This window comes from Salvelinus alpinus, chromosome 8 (assembly GCF_045679555.1).
Source record: "Salvelinus alpinus chromosome 8, SLU_Salpinus.1, whole genome shotgun sequence".
Taxonomy (NCBI): Eukaryota; Metazoa; Chordata; class Actinopteri; order Salmoniformes; family Salmonidae; genus Salvelinus; species Salvelinus alpinus.
Window position 1 is genome coordinate 24,817,710 of NC_092093.1, and position 23,359 is coordinate 24,841,068.

The 23,359-nt window shown below is 44.7% G+C and overlaps 1 protein-coding gene across 8 annotated transcripts in view; it reads right to left on the reverse strand.

The window, feature by feature from the left end:
• Positions 1–23,359, reverse strand: part of utrn (utrophin) — a 364,756-nt gene that overhangs the window by 105,903 nt on the left and 235,494 nt on the right. For 7 of the 8 annotated variants that reach the window (XM_071413075.1, XM_071413077.1, XM_071413076.1 and 4 more), the window contains one exon: positions 3,084–3,256. In XM_071413075.1, coding sequence (XP_071269176.1) covers positions 3,084–3,256 — 173 coding nt within the window. Of the gene's footprint in view, positions 1–3,083; positions 3,257–8,088; positions 9,446–23,359 lie in introns of those variants that run through there. The other variant, XM_071413082.1, reaches the window with a different exon arrangement.

A 23,359-nucleotide genomic window follows, 5' to 3' on the forward strand; every position in this document is an offset into this window, starting at 1 on the left:
CTGACTGAATGGTGTCAGTATATTATACAGTAGTACTGACTGAATGGTGTCAGTATATTATACAGTAGTACTGACTGAATGGTGTCAGTATATTATACAGTAGTACTGACTGAATGGTGTCAGTATATTATACAGTAGTACTGACTGAATGGTGTCAGTATATTATACAGTAGTACTGACTGAATGTTGTCAGTATATTATACAGTAGTACTGACTGAATGTTGTCAGTATATTATACAGTAGTACAGACTGAATGTTGTCAGTATATTATACAGTAGTACTGACTGAATGGTGTCAGTATATTATACAGTAGTACTGACTGAATGTTGTCAGTATATTATACAGTAGTACTGACTGAATGTTGTCAGTATATTATACAGTAGTACTGACTGAATGTTGTCAGTATATTATACAGTAGTACTGACTGCATGGTGTCAGTATATTATACAGTAGTACTGACTGCATGTTGTCAGTATATTATACAGTAGTACTGACTGAATGGTGTCAGTATATTATACAGTAGTACTGACTGAATGGTGTCAGTATATTATACAGTAGTACTGACTGAATGGTGTCAGTATATTATACAGTAGTACTGACTGAATGTTGTCAGTATATTATACAGTAGTACTGACTGAATGGTGTCAGTATATTATACAGTAGTACTGACTGAATGGTGTCAGTATATTATACAGTAGTACTGACTGAATGGTGTCAGTATATTATACAGTAGTACTGACTGAATGTTGTCAGTATATTATACAGTAGTACTGACTGCATGTTGTCAGTATATTATACAGTAGTACTGACTGAATGGTGTCAGTATATTATACAGTAGTACTGACTGAATGGTGTCAGTATATTATACAGTAGTACTGACTGAATGGTGTCAGTATATTATACAGTAGTACTGACCGAATGGTGTCAGTATATTATACAGTAGTACTGACCGTATGGTGTCAGTATATTATACAGTAGTACTGACCGTATGGTGTCAGTATATTATACAGTAGTACTGACCGTATGGTGTCAGTATATTATACAGTAGTACTGACCGTATGGTGTCAGTATATTATACAGTAGTACTGACCGTATGGTGTCAGTATATTATACAGTAGTACTGACCGTATGGTGTCAGTATATTATACAGTAGTACTGACCGTATGGTGTCAGTATATTATACAGTAGTACTGACCGTATGGTGTCAGTATATTATACAGTAGTACTGACCGTATGGTGTCAGTATATTATACAGTAGTACTGACTGAATGTTGTCAGTATATTATACAGTAGTACTGACTGAATGTTGTCAGTATATTATACAGTAGTACTGACTGAATGGTGTCAGTATATTATACAGTAGTACTGACTGAATGGTGTCAGTATATTATACAGTAGTACTGACTGAATGGTGTCAGTATATTATACAGTAGTACTGACTGAATGGTGTCAGTATATTATACAGTAGTACTGACTGAATGGTGTCAGTATATTATACAGTAGTACTGACTGAATGGTGTCAGTATATTATACAGTAGTACTGACTGAATGTGTCAGTATATTATACAGTAGTACTGACTGAATGTGTCAGTATATTATACAGTAGTACTGACTGAATGGTGTCAGTATATTATACAGTAGTACTGACTGAATGGTGTCAGTATATTATACAGTAGTACTGACTGAATGGTGTCAGTATATTATACAGTAGTACTGACTGAATGTTGTCAGTATATTATACAGTAGTACTGACTGAATGTTGTCAGTATATTATACAGTAGTACTGACTGAATGGTGTCAGTATATTATACAGTAGTACTGACTGAATGGTGTCAGTATATTATACAGTAGTACTGACTGAATGGTGTCAGTATATTATACAGTAGTACTGACTGAATGTTGTCAGTATATTATACAGTAGTACTGACTGAATGTTGTCAGTATATTATACAGTAGTACTGACTGAATGTTGTCAGTATATTATACAGTAGTACTGACTGAATGGTGTCAGTATATTATACAGTAGTACTGACTGAATGTTGTCAGTATATTATACAGTAGTACTGACTGAATGTTGTCAGTATATTATACAGTAGTACTGACTGAATGTTGTCAGTATATTATACAGTAGTACTGACTGCATGGTGTCAGTAAATTATACAGTAGTACTGACTGCATGTTGTCAGTATATTATACAGTAGTACTGACTGAATGGTGTCAGTATATTATACAGTAGTACTGACTGAATGGTGTCAGTATATTATACAGTAGTACTGACTGAATGGTGTCAGTATATTATACAGTAGTACTGACTGAATGTTGTCAGTATATTATACAGTAGTACTGACTGAATGGTGTCAGTATATTATACAGTAGTACTTACTGAATGGTGTCAGTATATTATACAGTAGTACTGACTGAATGGTGTCAGTATATTATACAGTAGTACTGACTGAATGTTGTCAGTATATTATACAGTAGTACTGACTGCATGTTGTCAGTATATTATACAGTAGTACTGACTGAATGGTGTCAGTATATTATACAGTAGTACTGACTGAATGGTGTCAGTATATTATACAGTAGTACTGACTGAATGGTGTCAGTATATTATACAGTAGTACTGACTGAATGGTGTCAGTATATTATACAGTAGTACTGACCGTATGGTGTCAGTATATTATACAGTAGTACTGACCGTATGGTGTCAGTATATTATACAGTAGTACTGACCGTATGGTGTCAGTATATTATACAGTAGTACTGACCGTATGGTGTCAGTATATTATACAGTAGTACTGACCGTATGGTGTCAGTATATTATACAGTAGTACTGACCGTATGGTGTCAGTATATTATACAGTAGTACTGACCGTATGGTGTCAGTATATTATACAGTAGTACTGACTGAATGTTGTCAGTATATTATACAGTAGTACTGACTGAATGTTGTCAGTATATTATACAGTAGTACTGACTGAATGGTGTCAGTATATTATACAGTAGTACTGACTGAATGGTGTCAGTATATTATACAGTAGTACTGACTGAATGGTGTCAGTATATTATACAGTAGTACTGACCGTATGTTGGCCGACTTGGTTTTGAGGTCACTCCAGCGCTGGTTCATGTCGTCCAGTCGGTGCTGTAGAAACACAGCCTCCTCAGAAGTCCCCAGGGCCTTGACCATCCTGGGCCTGTTCCCGTCCACACTCTTATAGATATCATTATGGGCATCGATTTCCGCCTGGATATCCTACAGAGAAGGAGAGAAAGGTTTTACTTTCAACAAGTCTGTGTTGTACAGTTATTACTGTGTTACATACAATACACAACATTAACAAGTCAAATCACAACATCAATCCCTTTCTATTAGCTTTAAGATGGTGGGGAGGAAGAGAGGGGAGGGAGGGAGAGAGAGAGAGAAAGAGACGGATGGAGAGAGAGAATCACACGTGCTAGCTGGTCATGATGAGTGTGTGCTATTGCAGAGCCAGCGAAACAGAGAGGGCAGAGCATTTTAGACATCTTTCAAATGTCCTCTAGCTACTTCGGACTCAGGGAAAATAAACTCTTTCCAAACTCCTCAGCCTCCCAAGCGAGAAACAATTCATTCTAAACCCCTTCCACACCCTAACCAAGCGACCCAGGTCTCCGTACTAGTTCTATGTTCTGCTACATGAAAGTAAGCTAAGCTAATGATACGCTATGTTCCCCTGAACAACGCTAATGTAAGCTAACGGTATGCTACGCAATGCCAGACGAGACCGGTGTGTGCGTATGTCAGTGTGTGTGTGTGTGTGTGTGTGTGTGTGTGTGTGTGTGTGAGACTCAGAGGAACCCTGGGCCCTGAAGCAAGGCAGAGAGTGGGCCCTACAGATTAAGAATTTGGATGAGGGTGTGGTGTGTGTATTTGAATGTGTGAGTGTTCCCCTGGTTTCATTTGGAAACTTTTTCTCTCTGGCTAACCTGTCGTCCACTCTTCCACCACCATCAGTACAGACCACCACTGTGGCTTGTCGTGTGTGTGTGTGTGGCCCACCATAGGGAGACTGACACAAGAGGAGGATCCTTTCAAATGCTTTATTTTTAGACAAGTAAAACTGCTCCATTTCTCACTGAGCTGGGACTCCCCTGAGCGCGGGCCAATTTTAAGTGGGGGAGATAAAAGACACACACACACACACACACACACACACACACACACACACACACACACACACACACACCCTGAGCACTCACACAGAGATACAAACACAAAAAAAGCTCACACAGTGGACTCATATACTGCCAAACTGAAATTCATACAGAGCTAGAAACCAATAGAATGCAGGCAAAACATAACTTCACCGACTGGTGACTGCACATGACAACAACACATGACAACAACACATGACATTAGGTGAAGTATGTTTTTAGAGAGGCCAGTATACACGTCACACAGTATGGTAGGTTGTCTGTCTGCCATACCAACGTGCAACCCCTGTCATTCACATAGCAAGGTCCTGAGGAAAGGAAGTGAGTTATTAGGAAAAAGGGATAAAGGGTGAATGGGCTCTACTGTGAATCTCTCTATCACAGTCAACTATCTCCCCACCACAAATCTAATGACTGAAGGTCATAAGGATAGATACTTCAGAGAGGGAGGGGGAGAGAGAGGCAATGTGTGTGTGTGTGTGTGTGAGTGTGAGTGTGTGTGTGTGTGAGAGAGAGAGAGATGTTGTGCCAGTGAGTCAGTTGGATATGTTCCAGACAATGATGTGTATAAACCCTAGATTGCTGATGCTATGTATTGGCCAATGAGAGGCTTTAAATCCACCGGCTGCCCTGTTGGTACTCCTCAGGAGAAGGACAAAATTACAAGTATTTTTTGTTGTTGTAGTTGGGACAGTAATATTAGTACTTTAAGGAATATGTTTTAATATATTATTGTTGTTTATGTTTGCATAATATAAAAGTATGCATTAAGGTGTCTGTAATACAATGTATTTGGCAAAAACAAATGCAGACATTAATAAATACATTCGTATAACTTCCAAAATACTTTTTATAATGGAGGACAAGTAGCAAAATGGCTGTGCAGTGGCTTCAAAACAACGGCCCTGCCAGTCATCCAGGGCTTATACACATCATTGGTTCTAGCTCATTCCCAAACTGCTTTTCCTCTTGAACACATTTTCTTCCAGGGGAAGCTCCTTCTCATTAAGTGGTGACAAAGGTGATGCATGAACGTGTACATACATTCTGGCAAAAACACACACATATTTGTGGCATCAAATAGTCTGGTCATTGATTGAGTGCTGCCCTGTAATTGGATACTTTGAGAGAAATGCCAAATATGATTCCTCTACCTAGCCTTAGGTACACAGCAATATCAGGCTAAACACCTACCAGTAGCCTACACACACACACAGACAACATGAACACACACTTCTCTGTACTGCCAGGTCTGCCACATCAGCTGCATGACAGTGGTCATTCATATAAGTCCATGTTTTATTTACTGGTTTGATTTAGATTCCAATCAACAGGTTTAGCGCCAGCACGGCCCTTACAGCGTTATTCTAGTGAGGACTCTGGAGATGAGGGTCACATATGTCTGCAATTTCTACAGCGAGGACACACACACACACCATGGCTGAATCGCTACTGAAAAAACATGACAATACCTATGCTGTGTTTAGGAATAGATTAACCATGTCCATATGATAGCAGTGGCACACACACACACACACACACACACACACACACACACACACCCCCCCTCTATCAAAGCCACGTCCTCTTCTCTTCTAACGCAGAGCAGCATGAGGATAGTGGATAATGGATTTTGTCCCTGACACACACCCAGTAATGAATGGAAGACTGGCAGGATGTGAGCAGCCCAGACAACAGATACGGTCCCCGGGGGGCCTAATGTTCCACCTATTTGGGTTTGCAGAGGAACCTGGCATTAGAAATGTACCTATCAGAGGAATGGCTGACTGACAAACACAGTGCAGGTGGCATGTAGCCCAGCAGTTGAAGCGCTGGGCCAGTAACCCAAAGGACGCTAATTAGAATCTCAGACAAGGTGAAATATCTTTCGATGTGCCCTTGGCTGTGACCCCACTCTCTGAGGGTGTCTCAGGGACAGCTGATAACGGCTGTGACCCCACTCTCTGAGGGTGTCTCAGGGACAGCTGATAACGGCTGTGACCCCACTCTCTGAGGGTGTCTCAGGGACAGCTGATAACGGCTGTGACCCCACTCTCTGAGGGTGTCTCGGGGACAGCTGATAACGGCTGTGACCCCACTCTCTGAGGGTGTCTCGGGGACAGCTGATAACGGCTGTGACCCCACTCTCTGAGGGTGTCTCGGGGACAGCTGATAACGGCTGTGACCCCACTCTCTGAGGGTGTCTCGGGGACAGCTGATAACGGCTGTGACCCCACTCTCTGAGGGTGTCTCAGGGACAGCTGATAACGGCTGTGACCCCACTATCTGAGGGTGTCTCAGGGACAGCTGATAACGGCTGTGACCCCACTATCTGAGGGTGTCTCAGGGACAGCTGATAACGGCTGTGACCCCACTCTCTGAGGGTGTCTCGGTGACAGCTGATAACGGCTGTGACCCCACTCTCTGAGGGTGTCTCGGTGACAGCTGATAACGGCTGTGACCCCACTCTCTGAGGGTGTCTCGGTGACAGCTGATAACGGCTGTGACCCCACTCTCTGAGGGTGTCTCAGGGACAGCTGATAACGGCTGTGACCCCACTCTCTGAGGGTGTCTCAGGGACAGCTGATAACGGCTGTGACCCCACTCTCTGAGGGTGTCTCAGGGACAGCTGATAACGGCTGTGACCCCACTCTCCGAGGGTGTCTCGGGGACAGCTGATAACGGCTGTGACCCCACTATCCGAGGGTGTCTCAGGGACAGCTGATAACGGCTGTGACCCCACTCTCTGAGGGTGTCTCAGGGACAGCTGATAACGGCTGTGACCCCACTCTCTGAGGGTGTCTCGGTGACAGCTGATAACGGCTGTGACCCCACTCTCTGAGGGTGTCTCAGGGACAGCTGATAACGGCTGTGACCCCACTCTCTGAGGGTGTCTCGGGGACAGCTGATAACGGCTGTGACCCCACTCTCCGAGGGTGTCTCGGGGACAGCTGATAACGGCTGTGACCCCACTCTCTGAGGGTGTCTCAGGGACAGCTGATAACGGCTGTGACCCCACTATCTGAGGGTGTCTCAGGGACAGCTGATAACGGCTGTGACCCCACTCTCTGAGGGTGTCTCAGGGACAGCTGATAACGGCTGTGACCCCACTATCTGAGGGTGTCTCGGGGACAGCTGATAACGGCTGTGACCCCACTCTCTGAGGGTGTCTCAGGGACAGTTGGGATATGCAACAAAAAAACAATTTCCAAATCACACATGCGTATTAATACACACTTGTACATGTGTGAAATAGGACAAATATAACTAAATTATTATTACACACACACACAAACACACACACACACACACACACGGGTACACAGAATAAGAAACTAAAGTTAGGTTACCGTGGCACATCAACAAGCAGCTTTGGGAAACAAATACTGGACACACTCATGCACCTTGAACGCACAAAGTGGCAAAACCTGAATAATACAACACTACAGCGTTTCAGACGTCCGAGAGTAAAGCACTTTAAGAATCTCAGTCTCCCTATGTGTTCCCCTGCAGACTCTGGCTGTACCCCTCCACGCCCTGGGCACTCTAATAACGCTGCTACCACAATAAAAAGCTTTAATGAGTTCAATAATTACTCCTCATACTTCATAAACCTCAGACTCACTCAGCAGACTTCTTCACCTGATACTACATAGACTGAGAAGGAGAGAGGGAGAGGGAGAGAACGGAGAGACAGTAAATGTCAGCAGAGTCTCCAGCTAGAAGAGAAGTGAAGGTCTCTGGCTGACAGTAACAGGTGAGCTGACCTTCACGTGTTTGACTACAGTGATTTAGTTTGAGGCTGGGTTCTCATCTGTGGCATCAAAAATAAACAACCTTTCAGTTTGTCTCAACGAGAGCTCAAATAGATGTCAAACATCTCAAATCTACCTCTTCAAATTTCCTGAGCAGCTCCTGCAAGCTGAAGTTCAAGCCAATCATCTTCGGCTCCAGGATTAGTCTCCTCCCTCTCCCCTCTACATCGTCTCTGAGGTCACAGAGGGCAAAGGGCACCGAGGAGTCGCGCGGGTTTGGTTACGGTCAAAACCAGCTCTCAAAACACAGTCAAGGTCAGTACTCAAAACACGGTCAAATCCAATCCAAATATTGTTGAATCCAGTTCTCCAAATACAATTAAATCCAGTGCTCAAAACAAGGTCAAATCCAATTCGTCCTCTCCAACCCGGCGACATACACACTTCACACACCCTTCGTTGCCTGTGTGTGTGTGTCAGTGTGTGTTTTCGCCCTACTAGGCTACATGGTAGAAGCATCCTCTTTGATGGAACAGAGGCTGAGAAGGGGGCCAGGGCTAGCCTGCTGTCATGCCTCAAGCCTGGGGTTGGACATCCCGAGAGCTGGGCTGAGGCTGGAGCTCCTGGAGGTAGGAGGTAAGAGGCTGCCTGAGGAGGTCTATAGGCTGGGGAATAAGTCCTTCAGCTGGTATAGAATTCCAGAGGTCATGTGTAGAGGTCTGGAAGAAACTACCCAAGTCCTGTCAAGAGAGGTTTGTAGACTGACGTGGAAAGTCTGAGGGGCTGAGGGTTGAAGAAGTATTCCAGCCTCTCCTTGAACTTCCCTATTATTTTTTTCCTTCCCTTCTTCACTTTCCTCCTCCACTGCTTCTCGTCACTAAGGAAGCTGTTTACACTCCAGCCCGGGGTAGGGCCGAGTGTTTGTTCTCAATTACCCAGATAAAAAAGCCCTCTGGGCCTGCCTCAGGAACAGGGAAGAAACACAGAGGCACACGGTCTGCCGACCTCTCCTTCCTCTTTCAACAAGGCAATGCTAACACACTGCAGAGGAACACACACACACACACCTACACACACTCTTACACTGTGTGAGCGAAACAGGGGCAGGCCGTCTTAGCTCTACTACCAGCCCCCAGCGCCCTACCCCAGCCTGGACTCCCTCTCTCACACCCTGCTAATCACAGCCAAGTCAGAGACAGTTAGTGAAAGAATGTCCCCTTCCCCTCTGGAGCCCTAGGCCACGTGTCCAGGGAGAGAAGCCACTGATCAGAGTAATGATCCTGAGAAAGAGTCTGGCAAGCTGGCCTCTACATCCTGGAGTCCGTCTAGTATGTTCTCCTTGCAGGGTGGAAATGGTAGAAGTTTGTCTTTATCTTCTCTCTTCCTCTTTTCCCGCTGATTTGTATAACTTTTGGAGTTCCAACTTTTTCTCTTTATCTCCCTCAGTTTTCTTTACCTCTAATCTGCTATCCGTCCCTTCCTCTCGGTCTCTCTTTCACTCCTTTTCACCGGCCAGTGACTCGGCTCTTTCCATTATTTTAATCAGCATCCTCCCTTTCCACCCCTCCTCTTCCTTTTCTCCTCTCTCTCCCTCCCTCTTTACAGGTCCCACTCCGCTCGCTAAACTAACTCAGCACACACCCATTTCCTGAGGCCTCTACTGATACACAGAGAGAGAATGGTGGGAGGGGGGTGGAGAGAGGGGCAGATGTAGCGGAGGTAACATGTGGACAGAGAGAAATGCCCAAATCAAGAGAGGGGGAAGAGGAAGCAGAAAAGAGAGAGTTGTGGAAAGAGAGAAGGGAGAGAAAGAGGGGTCAGAGGTTTAAGTAATGCAGCACTTTACTAGCAAAACATTCTACCTGTCAGAGTTGGGATGGTGAAAACATGTGGCTCTCACGTGAATGGAGAGGAGGAACAAGAAAAGAAAGAAAAGAAAGGACTAGGGGGTGTAGCTTTGAAACTAAAACCATACAGATACGTCAGGTCTATACCTGGATCTGTGTGTAGGCCTACAGAGACAGAGACAACCATACAGATACGTTAGGTCTATACCTGGCTCTGTGTGTAGTCCTACAGAGACAACCATACAGATACGTTAGGTCTATACCTGGCTCTGTGTGTAGGCCTACAGAGACAACCATACAGATACGTTAGGTCTATACCTGGCTCTGTGTGTAGGCCTACAGAGACAGAGACAACCATACAGATACGTCAGGTCTATACCTGGCTCTGTGTGTAGGCCTACAGAGACAGAGACAACCATACAGATACGTCAGGTCTATACCTGGCTCTGTGTGTAGGTCTACAGAGACAACCATACAGATACGTCAGGTCTATACCTGGCTTTGTGTGTAGGCCTACAGAGACAGAGACAACCATACAGATACGTCAGGTCTATACCTGGCTCTGTGTGTAGGCCTACAGAGACAACCATACAGATACGTCAGGTCTATACCTGGCTCTGTGTGTAGGCCTACAGAGACAGAGACAACCATACAGATACGTTAGGTCTATACCTGGCTCTGTGTGTAGGCCTACAGAGACAGAGACAACCATACAGATACGTCAGGTCTATACCTGGCTCTGTGTGTAGGCCTACAGAGACAACCATACAGATACGTTAGGTCTATACCTGGATCTGTGTGTAGGCCTACAGAGACAGAGACAACCATACAGATACGTTAGGTCTATACCTGGATCTGTGTGTAGGCCTACAGAGACAACCATACAGATACGTCAGGTCTATACCTGGCTCTGTGTGTAGGCCTACAGAGACAGAGACAACCATACAGATACGTCAGGTCTATACCTGGCTCTGTGTGTAGGTCTACAGAGACAACCATACAGATACGTCAGGTCTATACCTGGCTCTGTGTGTAGGCCTACAGAGACAGAGACAACCATACAGATACGTCAGGTCTATACCTGGCTCTGTGTGTAGGCCTACAGAGACAGAGACAACCATACAGATACGTTAGGTCTATACCTGGCTCTGTGTGTAGGCCTACAGAGACAGAGACAACCATACAGATACGTCAGGTCTATACCTGGCTCTGTGTGTAGGCCTACAGAGACAACCATACAGATACGTTAGGTCTATACCTGGATCTGTGTGTAGGCCTACAGAGACAGAGACAACCATACAGATACGTTAGGTCTATACCTGGATCTGTGTGTAGGCCTACAGAGACAACCATACAGATACGTCAGGTCTATACCTGGCTCTGTGTGTAGGCCTACAGAGACAGAGACAACCATACAGATACGTCAGGTCTATACCTGGCTCTGTGTGTAGGTCTACAGAGACAACCATACAGATACGTCAGGTCTATACCTGGCTCTGTGTGTAGGCCTACAGAGACAGAGACAACCATACAGATACGTCAGGTCTATACCTGGCTCTGTGTGTAGGCCTACAGAGACAGAGACAACCATACAGATACGTTAGGTCTATACCTGGATCTGTGTGTAGGCCTACAGAGACAGAGACAACCATACAGATACGTTAGGTCTATACCTGGCTCTGTGTGTAGGCCTACAGAGACAGAGACAACCATACAGATACGTCAGGTCTATACCTGGCTCTGTGTGTAGGCCTACAGAGACAGAGACAACCATACAGATACGTCAGGTCTATACCTGGATCTGTGTGTAGGCCTACAGAGACAACCATACAGATACGTTAGGTCTATACCTGGCTCTGTGTGTAAGCCTACAGAGACAGAGACAACCATACAGATACGTCAGGTCTATACCTGGCTCTGTGTGTAGGCCTACAGAGACAGAGACAACCATACAGATACGTCAGGTCTATACCTGGCTCTGTGTGTAGGCCTACAGAGACAACCATACAGATACGTCAGGTCTATACCTGGCTCTGTGTGTAGGCCTACAGAGACAGAGACAACCATACAGATACGTCAGGTCTATACCTGGATCTGTGTGTAGGCCTACAGAGACAACCATACAGATACGTTAGGTCTATACCTGGCTCTGTGTGTAGGCCTACAGAGACAGAGACAACCATACAGATACGTCAGGTCTATACCTGGCTGTGTGTAGGCCTACAGAGACAAGCAACCATACAGGTCGTCCGGCTCTGTGTGTAGGCCTACCGAGACAGAGACAACCATACAGATACGTCAGGTCTATACCTGGATCTGTGTGTAGGCCTACAGAGACAACCATACAGATACGTTAGGTCTATACCTGGCTCTGTGTGTAGGCCTACAGAGACAGAGACAACCATACAGATACGTCAGGTCTATACCTGGCTCTGTGTGTAGGCCTACAGAGACAGAGACAACCATACAGATACGTCAGGTCTATACCTGGCTCTGTGTGTAGGCCTACCGAGACAGAGACAACCATACAGATACGTCAGGTCTATACCTGGATCTGTGTGTAGGCCTACAGAGACAACCATACAGATACGTTAGGTCTATACCTGGCTCTGTGTGTAGGCCTACAGAGACAGAGACAACCATACAGATACGTCAGGTCTATACCTGGATCTGTGTGTAGGCCTACAGAGACAACCATACAGATACGTTAGGTCTAAACCTGGCTCTGTGTGTAGGCCTACAGAGACAGAGACAACCATACAGATACGTTAGGTCTATACCTGGCTCTGTGTGTAGACCTACAGAGACAGAGACAACCATACAGATACGTCAGGTCTATACCTGGCTCTGTGTGTAGGCCTACAGAGACAGAGACAACCATACAGATACGTTAGGTCTATACCTGGCTCTGTGTGTAGGCCTACAGAGACAGAGACAACCATACAGATACGTTAGGTCTATACCTGGCTCTGTGTGTAGGCCTACAGAGACAGAGACAACCAACAGATACGTTAGGTCTATACCTGGCTCTGTGTGTAGGCCTACAGAGACAGAGACAACCAACAGATATACGGTGTGTGCATCACATGTAGACACATCAGATGGCTGCCGAAGGGGGAAAAAATAACAATAATACAATCCCGAATATTCATGAGGAGAAGCCTTTGAAGTGTGCTATACTTAATAAAAATATTAACATACGCAATTTTCTCCTGTAACAGCACTTCTGATGAGGCACTATGTATGCAGACATGAATATGCGCCCTGTGTGTTTTTGAGATGCAAGTCCAAGTCGATTAAACGGCGGGAAATTAGCAAGTCCAACATGCGAGCGAGACAATTTCAACAACAACTGTGAGGAAATCCACTGGAAGAAGCCTTAGGGGGGAGAATGTGTTGGACGATTATGACTTTCCCTGGGGTTTGATACAACCCATGTCTTTAAGTGGCTGTAAAAAAAAAAAAACACTCACACAGAGGCAAACACCAGGGGTAAACACACACACATACAGCAGCACAGCTTTGAGGAAGCAGGAGGTAAAAGTTGGGCAACATTACTACAGCTAATTGGATTAGGACCATTACAGAGGGAAGATGCAGAGCTATTGACTAGGGCTGAGAGAGATGGAGGGAGAGAGAGAAAGAGAGAGAGAATAAAAGAGAGAGGGAGGCCATACTGTGTGGCTTAAAAGACTGAGGCACATGGTTCCAGCTTCCATGGAAATCTGGGATCTGATCCGCACCCACTAAAACCATGGGAACTAAGGAATACGGAGGAGAGGAAAGAGAGAGAAAACAGAGAGAGAAAGAGAGAGAAGGGTAGAGGTAGAGAGCTTACGGTGAGGACACGTAAAAGGCTTATCTAAACACTTGCTCTCACTGACAGGAGGTAAAGGACAGGGAGCATAAGATAGACACAAAGGCACACACACCTGTTAGTGTGGACACACAACACCTGTTAGTGTGGACACACACACCTGGCCTCTGGAAAGTTGCTTTTGCCCTCCGATGGGCTCAAAGCAAAGACCTAGCTGGTATCACAAAATGATCGAGAGAGAGAGAGAGAGAGAGAGAGAGAGAGAGAGAGAGAGAGAGAGAGAGAGAGAGAGAGAGAGAGAGAGAGAGAGAGAGAGAGAGAGAGAGAGAGAGAGAGAGAGAGAGAGAGAGAGAGAGAGAGAGAGAGAGAGAGAGAGAGAGAGAGAGAGAGAGAGAGAACAAGGGAAGAGGGAGACGAATGCTAAAGGGAGGAGAGAGTGAGAGTACGTGAAGGAGGAGAGCGAGTGGGTTTCAAAATGAGTGTAGCTTCACTTAACAAGGTGTTTAGAGGACACTCACAACAGGACCTACAGTCCTCCTCCACAGTCGATGTGGTTCTCTCCCGAGAAGTAACAAACTGAAGGTGAGTGTAATAATGTTTGGAATGTGCGTGTTGAGTGTATAGGAATGTATTGCGTTCTGTCTTCAGAGTGGGAGAGCACAAACATTATTCTTCACACATTCTAGAACTTAGCAAGGTTATTCTGTGCTTACAGAAGCATTGAAAAGGTTGACTGTGTAAACACTACTGTGATATTCCTAAGACAACAAGTCAAACGACGGTCACCATCCTTCTCTCCACCTTTCCATCTCTCTCTCTCATGTATACCATTCGGGGCGGCAGGTAGCCTAGTAGTTAGAGCATTGGGCCAGTAACCAAAAGGTTGCTGGATCGAATCCCCGAGCTGACAATGTAAAAATCTGTCGTTCTGCCCCTGAACAAGGCAGGTAACCCACTGTTCCCCGGTAGGCCGTCATTGTAAATAAGAATTTGTTCTTAACTGACTTGCCTAGTTAAATAATGGTTAAATAAAAAAATATTCTCTCACACTTTCTTCCCTTTTGCTCTCTGGTAGACTTTCTTCCTGACCTAGATAACTTTCTCTCTCCCTGTCTTTCTCTCTCCCTGTCTTTCTCTCTCCCTGTCTTTCTCTCTCCCTGTCTTTCTCTTTCTTTTTCTTAATTCCAGTTGAAGTCTTTCAGTTGTACAACTGACTAGGTATCCCCCTTTCCCAATCTCTGATGCAGATACTCCAGACACAGAAATACACACGCGCAAGTAAGCATGTGCACACAGACATACTCTCACACACACACTCACACTCTCACACACACACTCACACACTCTCACACAAGCACACACAGACACAGACAGAGAGACCACACCACAAGAACAGCTGAGGACCTCAAGGCCAAACTGTAGTGTATTCAGTACAGAAGGCCGTGAAGGAACTCGATAATATCCTAGAGGAACAGCTATCTGAAAGAGGAATCATGAATTCCCCACTCATTCCCACTCAGCCTCTCCCCAGGACACTTCCAACGAGGTCATTTCCTGTGCCCAGGGTTATTCCCAAAGCACCACTTCCTGTTATAGGGACAGCGCCCTGTTGAGAGATGTGTGTGTGTGCAAACGAGAGATTGTGTGTGTGTACGCATATGTGTGTGTCCTCAACTGCAAAACTCTGAAAACAATCTCCCTAGTGGCCAAATCAGCCCCACGTGAGTGTCAGAGGAAGTTACACAGCTATACTCTGCACAGAAATCAATCAAGGAAAGGGCACCAGAATAGAAAGGCACCAGTTTCAACAGGCTAACACACACTCAGCTCTGTCTTCCTTCACAGAGCTACACATGAATAACAACAGGCTAACACACACTCAGCTCTGTCTTCCTTCACAGAGCTACACATGAATAACAACAGGCTAACACACACTCAGCTCTGTCTTCCTTCACAGAGCTACACATGAATAACAGGCTAACACACACTCAGCTCTGTCTTCCTTCACAGAGCTACACATGAATAACAGGCTAACACACACTCAGCTCTGTCTTCCTTCACAGAGCTACACATGAATAACAGGCTAACACACACTCAGCTCTGTCTTCCTTCACAGAGCTACACATGAATAACAGGCTAACACACACTCAGCTCTGTCTTCCTTCACAGAGCTACACATGAATAACAGGCTAACACACACTCAGCTCTGTCTTCCTTCACAGAGCTACACATGAATAACAGGCTAACACACACTCAGCTCTGTCTTCCTTCACAGAGCTACACATGAATAACAGGCTAACACACACTCAGCTCTGTCTTCCTTCACAGAGCTACACATGAATAACAGGCTAACACACACTCAGCTCTGTCTTCCTTCACAGAGCTACACATGAATAACAGGCTAACACACACTCAGCTCTGTCTTCCTTCACAGAGCTACATATGAATAACAGGCTAACACACACTCAGCTCTGTCTTCCTTCACAGAGCTACACATGAATAACAGGCTAACACACACTCAGCTCTGTCTTCCTTCACAGAGCTACATATGAATAACAGGCTAACACACACTCAGCTCTGTCCTCCTTCACAGAGCTACACATGAATAACAACAGGCTAACAAACACTCAGCTATGTCTTCCTTCACAGAGCTACACATGAATAACAACAGGCTAACACACAGTCAGCTCTGTCTTCCTTCACAGAGCTACACATGAATAACAGGCTAACACACACTCAGCTCTGTCTTCCTTCACAGAGCTACACATGAATAACAGGCTAACACACACTCAGCTCTGTCTTCCTTCACAGAGCTACACATGAATAACAGGCTAACACACAGTCAGCTCTGTCTTCCTTCACAGAGCTACATATGAATAACAGGCTAACACACAGTCAGCTCTGTCTTCCTTCACAGAGCTACATATGAATAACAGGCTAACACACACTCAGCTCTGTCTTCCTTCACAGAGCTACACATGAATAACAGGCTAACACACAGTCAGCTCTGTCTTCCTTCACAGAGCTACATATGAATAACAGGCTAACACACAGTCAGCTCGGTCTTCCTTCACAGAGCTACACATGAATAACAGGCTAACACACACTCAGCTCTGTCTTCCTTCACAGAGCTACATATGAATAACAACAGGCTAACACACACTCAGCTCTGTCTTCCTTCACAGAGCTACATATGAATAACAACAGGCTAACACACACTCAGCTCTGTCTTCCTTCACAGAGCTACACATGAATAACAACAGGCTAACACACACTCAGCTCTGTCATCCTTCACAGAGCTACACATGAATAACAGGCTAACACACACTCAGCTCTGTCTTCCTTCACAGAGCTACATATGAATAACAACAGGCTAACACACACTCAGCTCTGTCTTCCTTCACAGAGCTACACATAAATAACAACAGGCTAACACACACTCAGCTCTGTCTTCCTTCACAGAGCTACACATGAATAACAGGCTAACACACACTCAGCTCTGTCTTCCTTCACAGAGCTACACATGAATAACAGGCTAACACACACTCAGCTCTGTCTTCCTTCACAGAGCTACACATGAATAACAGCCTAACACACACTCAGCTCTGTCTTCCTTCACAGAGCTACACATGAATAATAACAGGCTAACACACACTCAGCTCTGTCTTCCTTCACAGAGCTACACATGAATAACAACAGGCTAACACACACTCAGCTCTGTCTTCCTTCACAGAGCTACACATGAATAACAACAGGCTAACACACACTCAGCTCTGTCTTCCTTCACAGAGCTACACATGAATAACAGGCTAACAAACACTCAGCTATGTCTTCCTTCACAGAGCTACACATGAATAACAGGCTAACACACACTCAGCTCTGTCTTCCTTCACAGAGCTACACATGAATAACAACAGGCTAACACACACTCAGCTCTGTCTTCCTTCACAGAGCTACACACGAATAACAACAGGCTAACACACAGTCAGCTCTGTCTTCCTTCACAGAGCTACACATGAATAACATGCTAACACACACTCAGCTCTGTCTTCTTTCACAGAGCTACACATGAATAACAACAGGCTAACACACACTCAGCTCTGTCTTCCTTCACAGAGCTACACATGAATAACAACAGGCTAACACACACTCAGCTCTGTCTTCCTTCACAGAGCTACACATGAATAACAACAGGCTAACACACAGTCAGCTCTGTCTTCCTTCACAGAGCTACACATGAATAACAACAGGCTAACACACACTCAGCTCTGTCTTCTTTCACAGAGCTACACATGAATAACAGGCTAACACACACTCAGCTCTGTCTTCCTTCACAGAGCTACACATGAATAACAACAGGCTAACACACACAGTCAGCTCTGTCTTCCTTCACAGAGCTACACATGAATAACAACAGGCTAACACACACTCAGCTCTGTCTTCCTTCACAGAGCTACACATGAATAACAGGCTAACACACACTCAGCTCTGTCTTCCTTCACAGAGCTACATATGAATAACAACAGGCTAACACACACTCAGCTCTGTCTTCCTTCACAGAGCTACACATGAATAACAACAGGCTAACACACACTCAGCTCTGTCTTCCTTCACAGAGCTACACATGAATAACAGGCTAACACACACTCAGCTCTGTCTTCCTTCACAGAGCTACACATGAATAACAGGCTAACACACACTCAGCTCTGTCTTCCTTCACAGAGCTACACATGAATAACAGGCTAACACACAGTCAGCTCTGTCTTCCTTCACAGAGCTACACATGAATAACATGCTAACACACACTCAGCTCTGTCTTCTTTCACAGAGCTACACATGAATAACAGGCTAACACACACTCAGCTCTGTCTTCCTTCACAGAGCTACACATGAATAACAGGCTAACACACACTCAGCTCTGTCTTCCTTCACAGAGCTACACACGAATAACAACAGGCTAACACACAGTCAGCTCTGTCTTCCTTCACAGAGCTACACATGAATAACATGCTAACACACACTCAGCTCTGTCTTCTTTCACAGAGCTACACATGAATAACAGGCTAACACACACTCAGCTCTGTCTTCCTTCACAGAGCTACACATGAATAACAGGCTAACACACACTCAGCTCTGTCTTCCTTCACAGAGCTACACATGAATAACAACAGGCTAACACACAGTCAGCTCTGTCTTCCTTCACAGAGCTACACATGAATAACAGGCTAACACACACTCAGCTCTGTCTTCTTTCACAGAGCTACACATGAATAACAGGCTAACACACACTCAGCTCTGTCTTCCTTCACAGAGCTACACATGAATAACAGGCTAACACACACAGTCAGCTCTGTCTTCCTTCACAGAGCTACACATGAATAACAACAGGCTAACACACACTCAGCTCTGTCTTCCTTCACAGAGCTACACATGAATAACAGGCTAACACACACTCAGCTCTGTCTTCCTTCACAGAGCTACATATGAATAACAACAGGCTAACACACACTCAGCTCTGTCTTCCTTCACAGAGCTACACATGAATAACAGGCTAACACACACTCAGCTCTGTCTTCCTTCACAGAGCTACACATGAATAACAGGCTAACACACACTCAGCTCTGTCTTCCTTCACAGAGCTACACATGAATAACAGGCTAACACACACTCAGCTCTGTCTTCCTTCACAGAGCTACACATGAATAACAGGCTAACACACAGTCAGCTCTGTCTTCCTTCACAGAGCTACACATGAATAAGAACTGATAGAAGGTGGATGGATGGATGGTGAATCCTGAAGAGATCAGACAGATCGATGGACAGATGGAACTGCATTGACATTGTTGCAGCAGTAACTAAGCACATTGGAAAGAAATGCATTGGTTGCATCATGGACATCTGGCAGACCCATGCAGATGCATAGGAGATTTCTTCAGTAAATTACAGTATCGTACATTTAACCAAACACATTTAACATTCAATATCTCAAACAAGCTGCCTTGCATAGCCAGACAAAACAAAGAATTGGGACCCTGACAATCAAACAAATAATGATGTGTGAGATGTCATCGCATGAATAAAAACAGTCATTTAAGAGAAAATACATGTCCAACAACTCTCAGAACCTAAAACCCAATCCAGCTCTGAAAGGACCTATTCCATCTTCTTCTATGGTCAGATTACATCACCGACAGCAGACAACCTACAACGCCACGGCAATAGGGCCATTATAAAAGACAATAGACGCCAGTGGTCATGGAGCCAATCACTAACAATGTCCTAAGGGTCAATCAATCAACCACAGAATGAGCCATGAATCTACAGTCTCTGTGTGGCTAAACAGTCTAAAGCAAACTCTCCCCAGGGTGAGATGCGTCTGAATACATCCAGGGTGTCTTTAATAGGGAAATTGAAATTGATTTGGACCTGTGGTTCCACGCGCTGTTGCTGACTGATAATCCACACTGATAATCAGCTATTGATTATGGTGGAGCGTTGTGGTGGCTTGGTGCTTTAGTAGACATTTGGGATATGCACTTACGACAGGAGGTGAAATGTTCACTTCCTCAGCTAGACAGTGTCCACACAAGCATGTGGTGGGAACACACACAAGCAGCACCAGCTAAAGGTCTGTTGTGTTACGGCTCATTTAGTGAGTTGGGGCTCATTTGCAGATGTGATACACAGACACAAATTAAGAGTATACTCTATACCAGGGGTTCCCAAACTTTTTATAGTCCCGTACCCCTTCAAACATTCAACCTCCAGCTGGGTACCCCCTCTAGCACCAGGGTCAGCGCACTCTCAAATGTTGTTTTTTGCCTGCCACACACACACACTATATGATACATCTTACAGGACCATGGCACAAATAATAATATAATAATCAATTATGTTGCTCTATTTAGCCATCTTACATATAAAACCTTATTTGTTCATCAAAATTGTGAATAACTCACCACGGGTTAATGAGAAGGGTGTGCTTGAAAGGATGCACATAACTCTGCAATGTTGGGGTTGTATTGGATTCTCAGTCTAAAATCATTTTCCACACAAAGTCTTTGCCTGTATTTAGTTTCCATGCTAGTGAGGGCCGAGAATCCACTCTCACATAGGTACGTGGTTGCGAAGGGCACCAGTGTCTTAACAGGACGATTTGCCAAGGCAGGATACTCTGAGCGCAGCCCTATCCAGAAATCAGGCAGTGGCTTCTGATTAAATACAATTTTCACAGAACCGCTTGTTTCAATTTCGATGAGGCTCTCTTGTTCAGATATCGGTAAGTGGACTGGAGGCAGGGCATGAAAGGGATAACAAATCCAGTTGTGGTGTCGTCCGTTTCAGGAAAGTACCTGCGTAATTGCGCACCCAGCTCACTCAGGTGCTTCGCTATGTCACATTTGACATTGTCCATAAGCTTGAGTTGATTTGCACACAAAAAATCATACAATGATGGAAAGACCTGTGTGTTGTCCTTGTTAATGCAGACAGAGAAGAGCTCCAACTTCTTAATCATAGCCTCAATCTTGTCCCGCACAATGAATATAGTTGAGGAGAGTCCCTGTAATCCTAGATTCAGATCATTCAGGCGAGAAAAAACATCACCCAGATAGGCCAGTCATGTGAGAAATCATCATGCAAGTGGTCAGACAAGTGAAAATGAAGGTCAGTAAAGAAAACTTTAAGCTCGTCTCTCAATTTTAAAAAACGTGTCAATACTTGGCCCCTTGATAACCAGCGCACTTCTGTATGTTGTAAAAGCGTTACATGGTCTCTGCCCATATCATTGCATAGTGCAGAAAATACACGAGAGGTCAGGGGCCTTGCTTTAACAAAGTTAACCATTTTCACTGTAGTGTCAAAAACGTCTTTCAAGCTGTCAGGCAGCAAGAGCCTCTCGGTGGATGCTGCAGTGTACCCAAGTGCCGTCGGGAGCAACTGCTTGCACGCGTGTTACCACTCCACTATGTCTCCCTGTCATGGCCTTTGCACCATCAGTACAGATACCAACACATCTTGACCACCAAAGTCCATTTGATGTCAAAAAGCTGTCCAGTACTTTAAAAATATACTCTCCTGTTGTCCTGGTTTCCAGTGGTTTGCAGAAGAGGATGTCTTCCTTAATTGACCCCCCATAAACGTAACGGACATATACCAGGAGCTGTGCCAGGACCGCCACGTCTGTTGACTCATCCAGCTGTAACGCATAGAATTCACTGGCTTGTAGGTGAAGCAGTAATTGTTTCAAAACAGCTCCTGCCATGTCACTGATGTATCGTGGAACAGTGTTGTTTGATGAAGCCATTGTCTGTATAGTTTAAAAAAAACTTTTCCCCCAGCATTGTCCCAGCCATATCCGTGACAGGAGGAAGAATTAAGTCCTCCACAATAGTATGGGGCTTGCCTGTCCTAGCCAATCGGTAGCTCACCATATAAGACGCTTCTAGCCCCTTCTTAATAATGGTATCTGTTGCTTTTATACATGTCTTACTACTCAAAAGTAATCTTTATTCTCGCTCAAAAAACTCCCGTGGATTATTTTTCAAATTGTCACGTTTTGTTTCTAACTGTCTGCGCAAGAGAGAAGGTTTCCCGCGAGAGAGTAACGGTTAATGTGATTGGATGTTAATTATTTGACTAGGCTAACTGTATTTGACATTGTGTTGATTTTTCGCTGAACACTAGATGGTTTAATTGTATTTTTGGCAGTGAAACGAGGCTACTCAGGCGAGAAAAAAACCTCACCCAAATGTATTGCCCCGTTGAAAAATATAAATGGACTGTTTGAAAATGTGAAGAAAAAAATTATATATATATACAGTGGGGAGAACAAGTATTTGATACACTGCCGATTTTGCAGGTTTTCCTACTTACAAAGCATGTAGAGGTCTGTAATTTTTATCATAGGTACACTTCAACTATGAGAGACGGAATCTAAAACAAAAATCCAGAAAATCACATTGTATGATTTTTAAGTAATTAATTTGCATTTTATTGCATGACATAAGTATTTGATACATCAGAAAAGCAGAACTTAATATTTGGTACAGAAACCTTTGTTTGCAATTACAGAGATCATACGTTTCCTGTAGTTCTTGACTAGGTTTGCACACACTGCAGCAGGGATTTTGGCCCACTCCTCCCTACAGATCTTCTCCAGATCCTTCAGGTTTCGGGGCTGTCGCTGGGCAATACGGACTTTCAGCTCCCTCCAAAGATTTTCTATTGGGTTCAGGTCTGGAGACTGGCTAGGCCACTCCAGGACCTTGAGATGCTTCTTACGGAGCCACTCCTTAGTTGCCATGGCTGTGTGCTTCGTGTCGTTGTCATGCTGGAAGACCCAGCCACGACCCATCTTCAATGCTCTTACTGAGGGAAGGAGGTTGTTGGCCAAGATCTCGCGATACATGGCCCCATCCATCCTCCCCTCAATACGGTGCAGTCGTCCTGTCCCCTTTGCAGAAAAGCATCCCCAAAGAATGATGTTTCCACCTCCATGCTTCACGGTTGGGATGGTGTTCTTGGGGTTGTACTCATACTTCTTCTTCCTCCAAACACGGCGAGTGGAGTTAGACCAAAAAGCTCTATTTTTGTCTCATCAGACCACATGACCTTCTCCCATTCCTCCTCTGGATCATCCAGATGGTCATTGGCAAACTTCAGACAGGCCTGGACATGCACTGGCTTAAGCAGGGGGACCTTGCGTGCGCTGCAGGATTTTAATCCATGACGGCGTAGTGTGT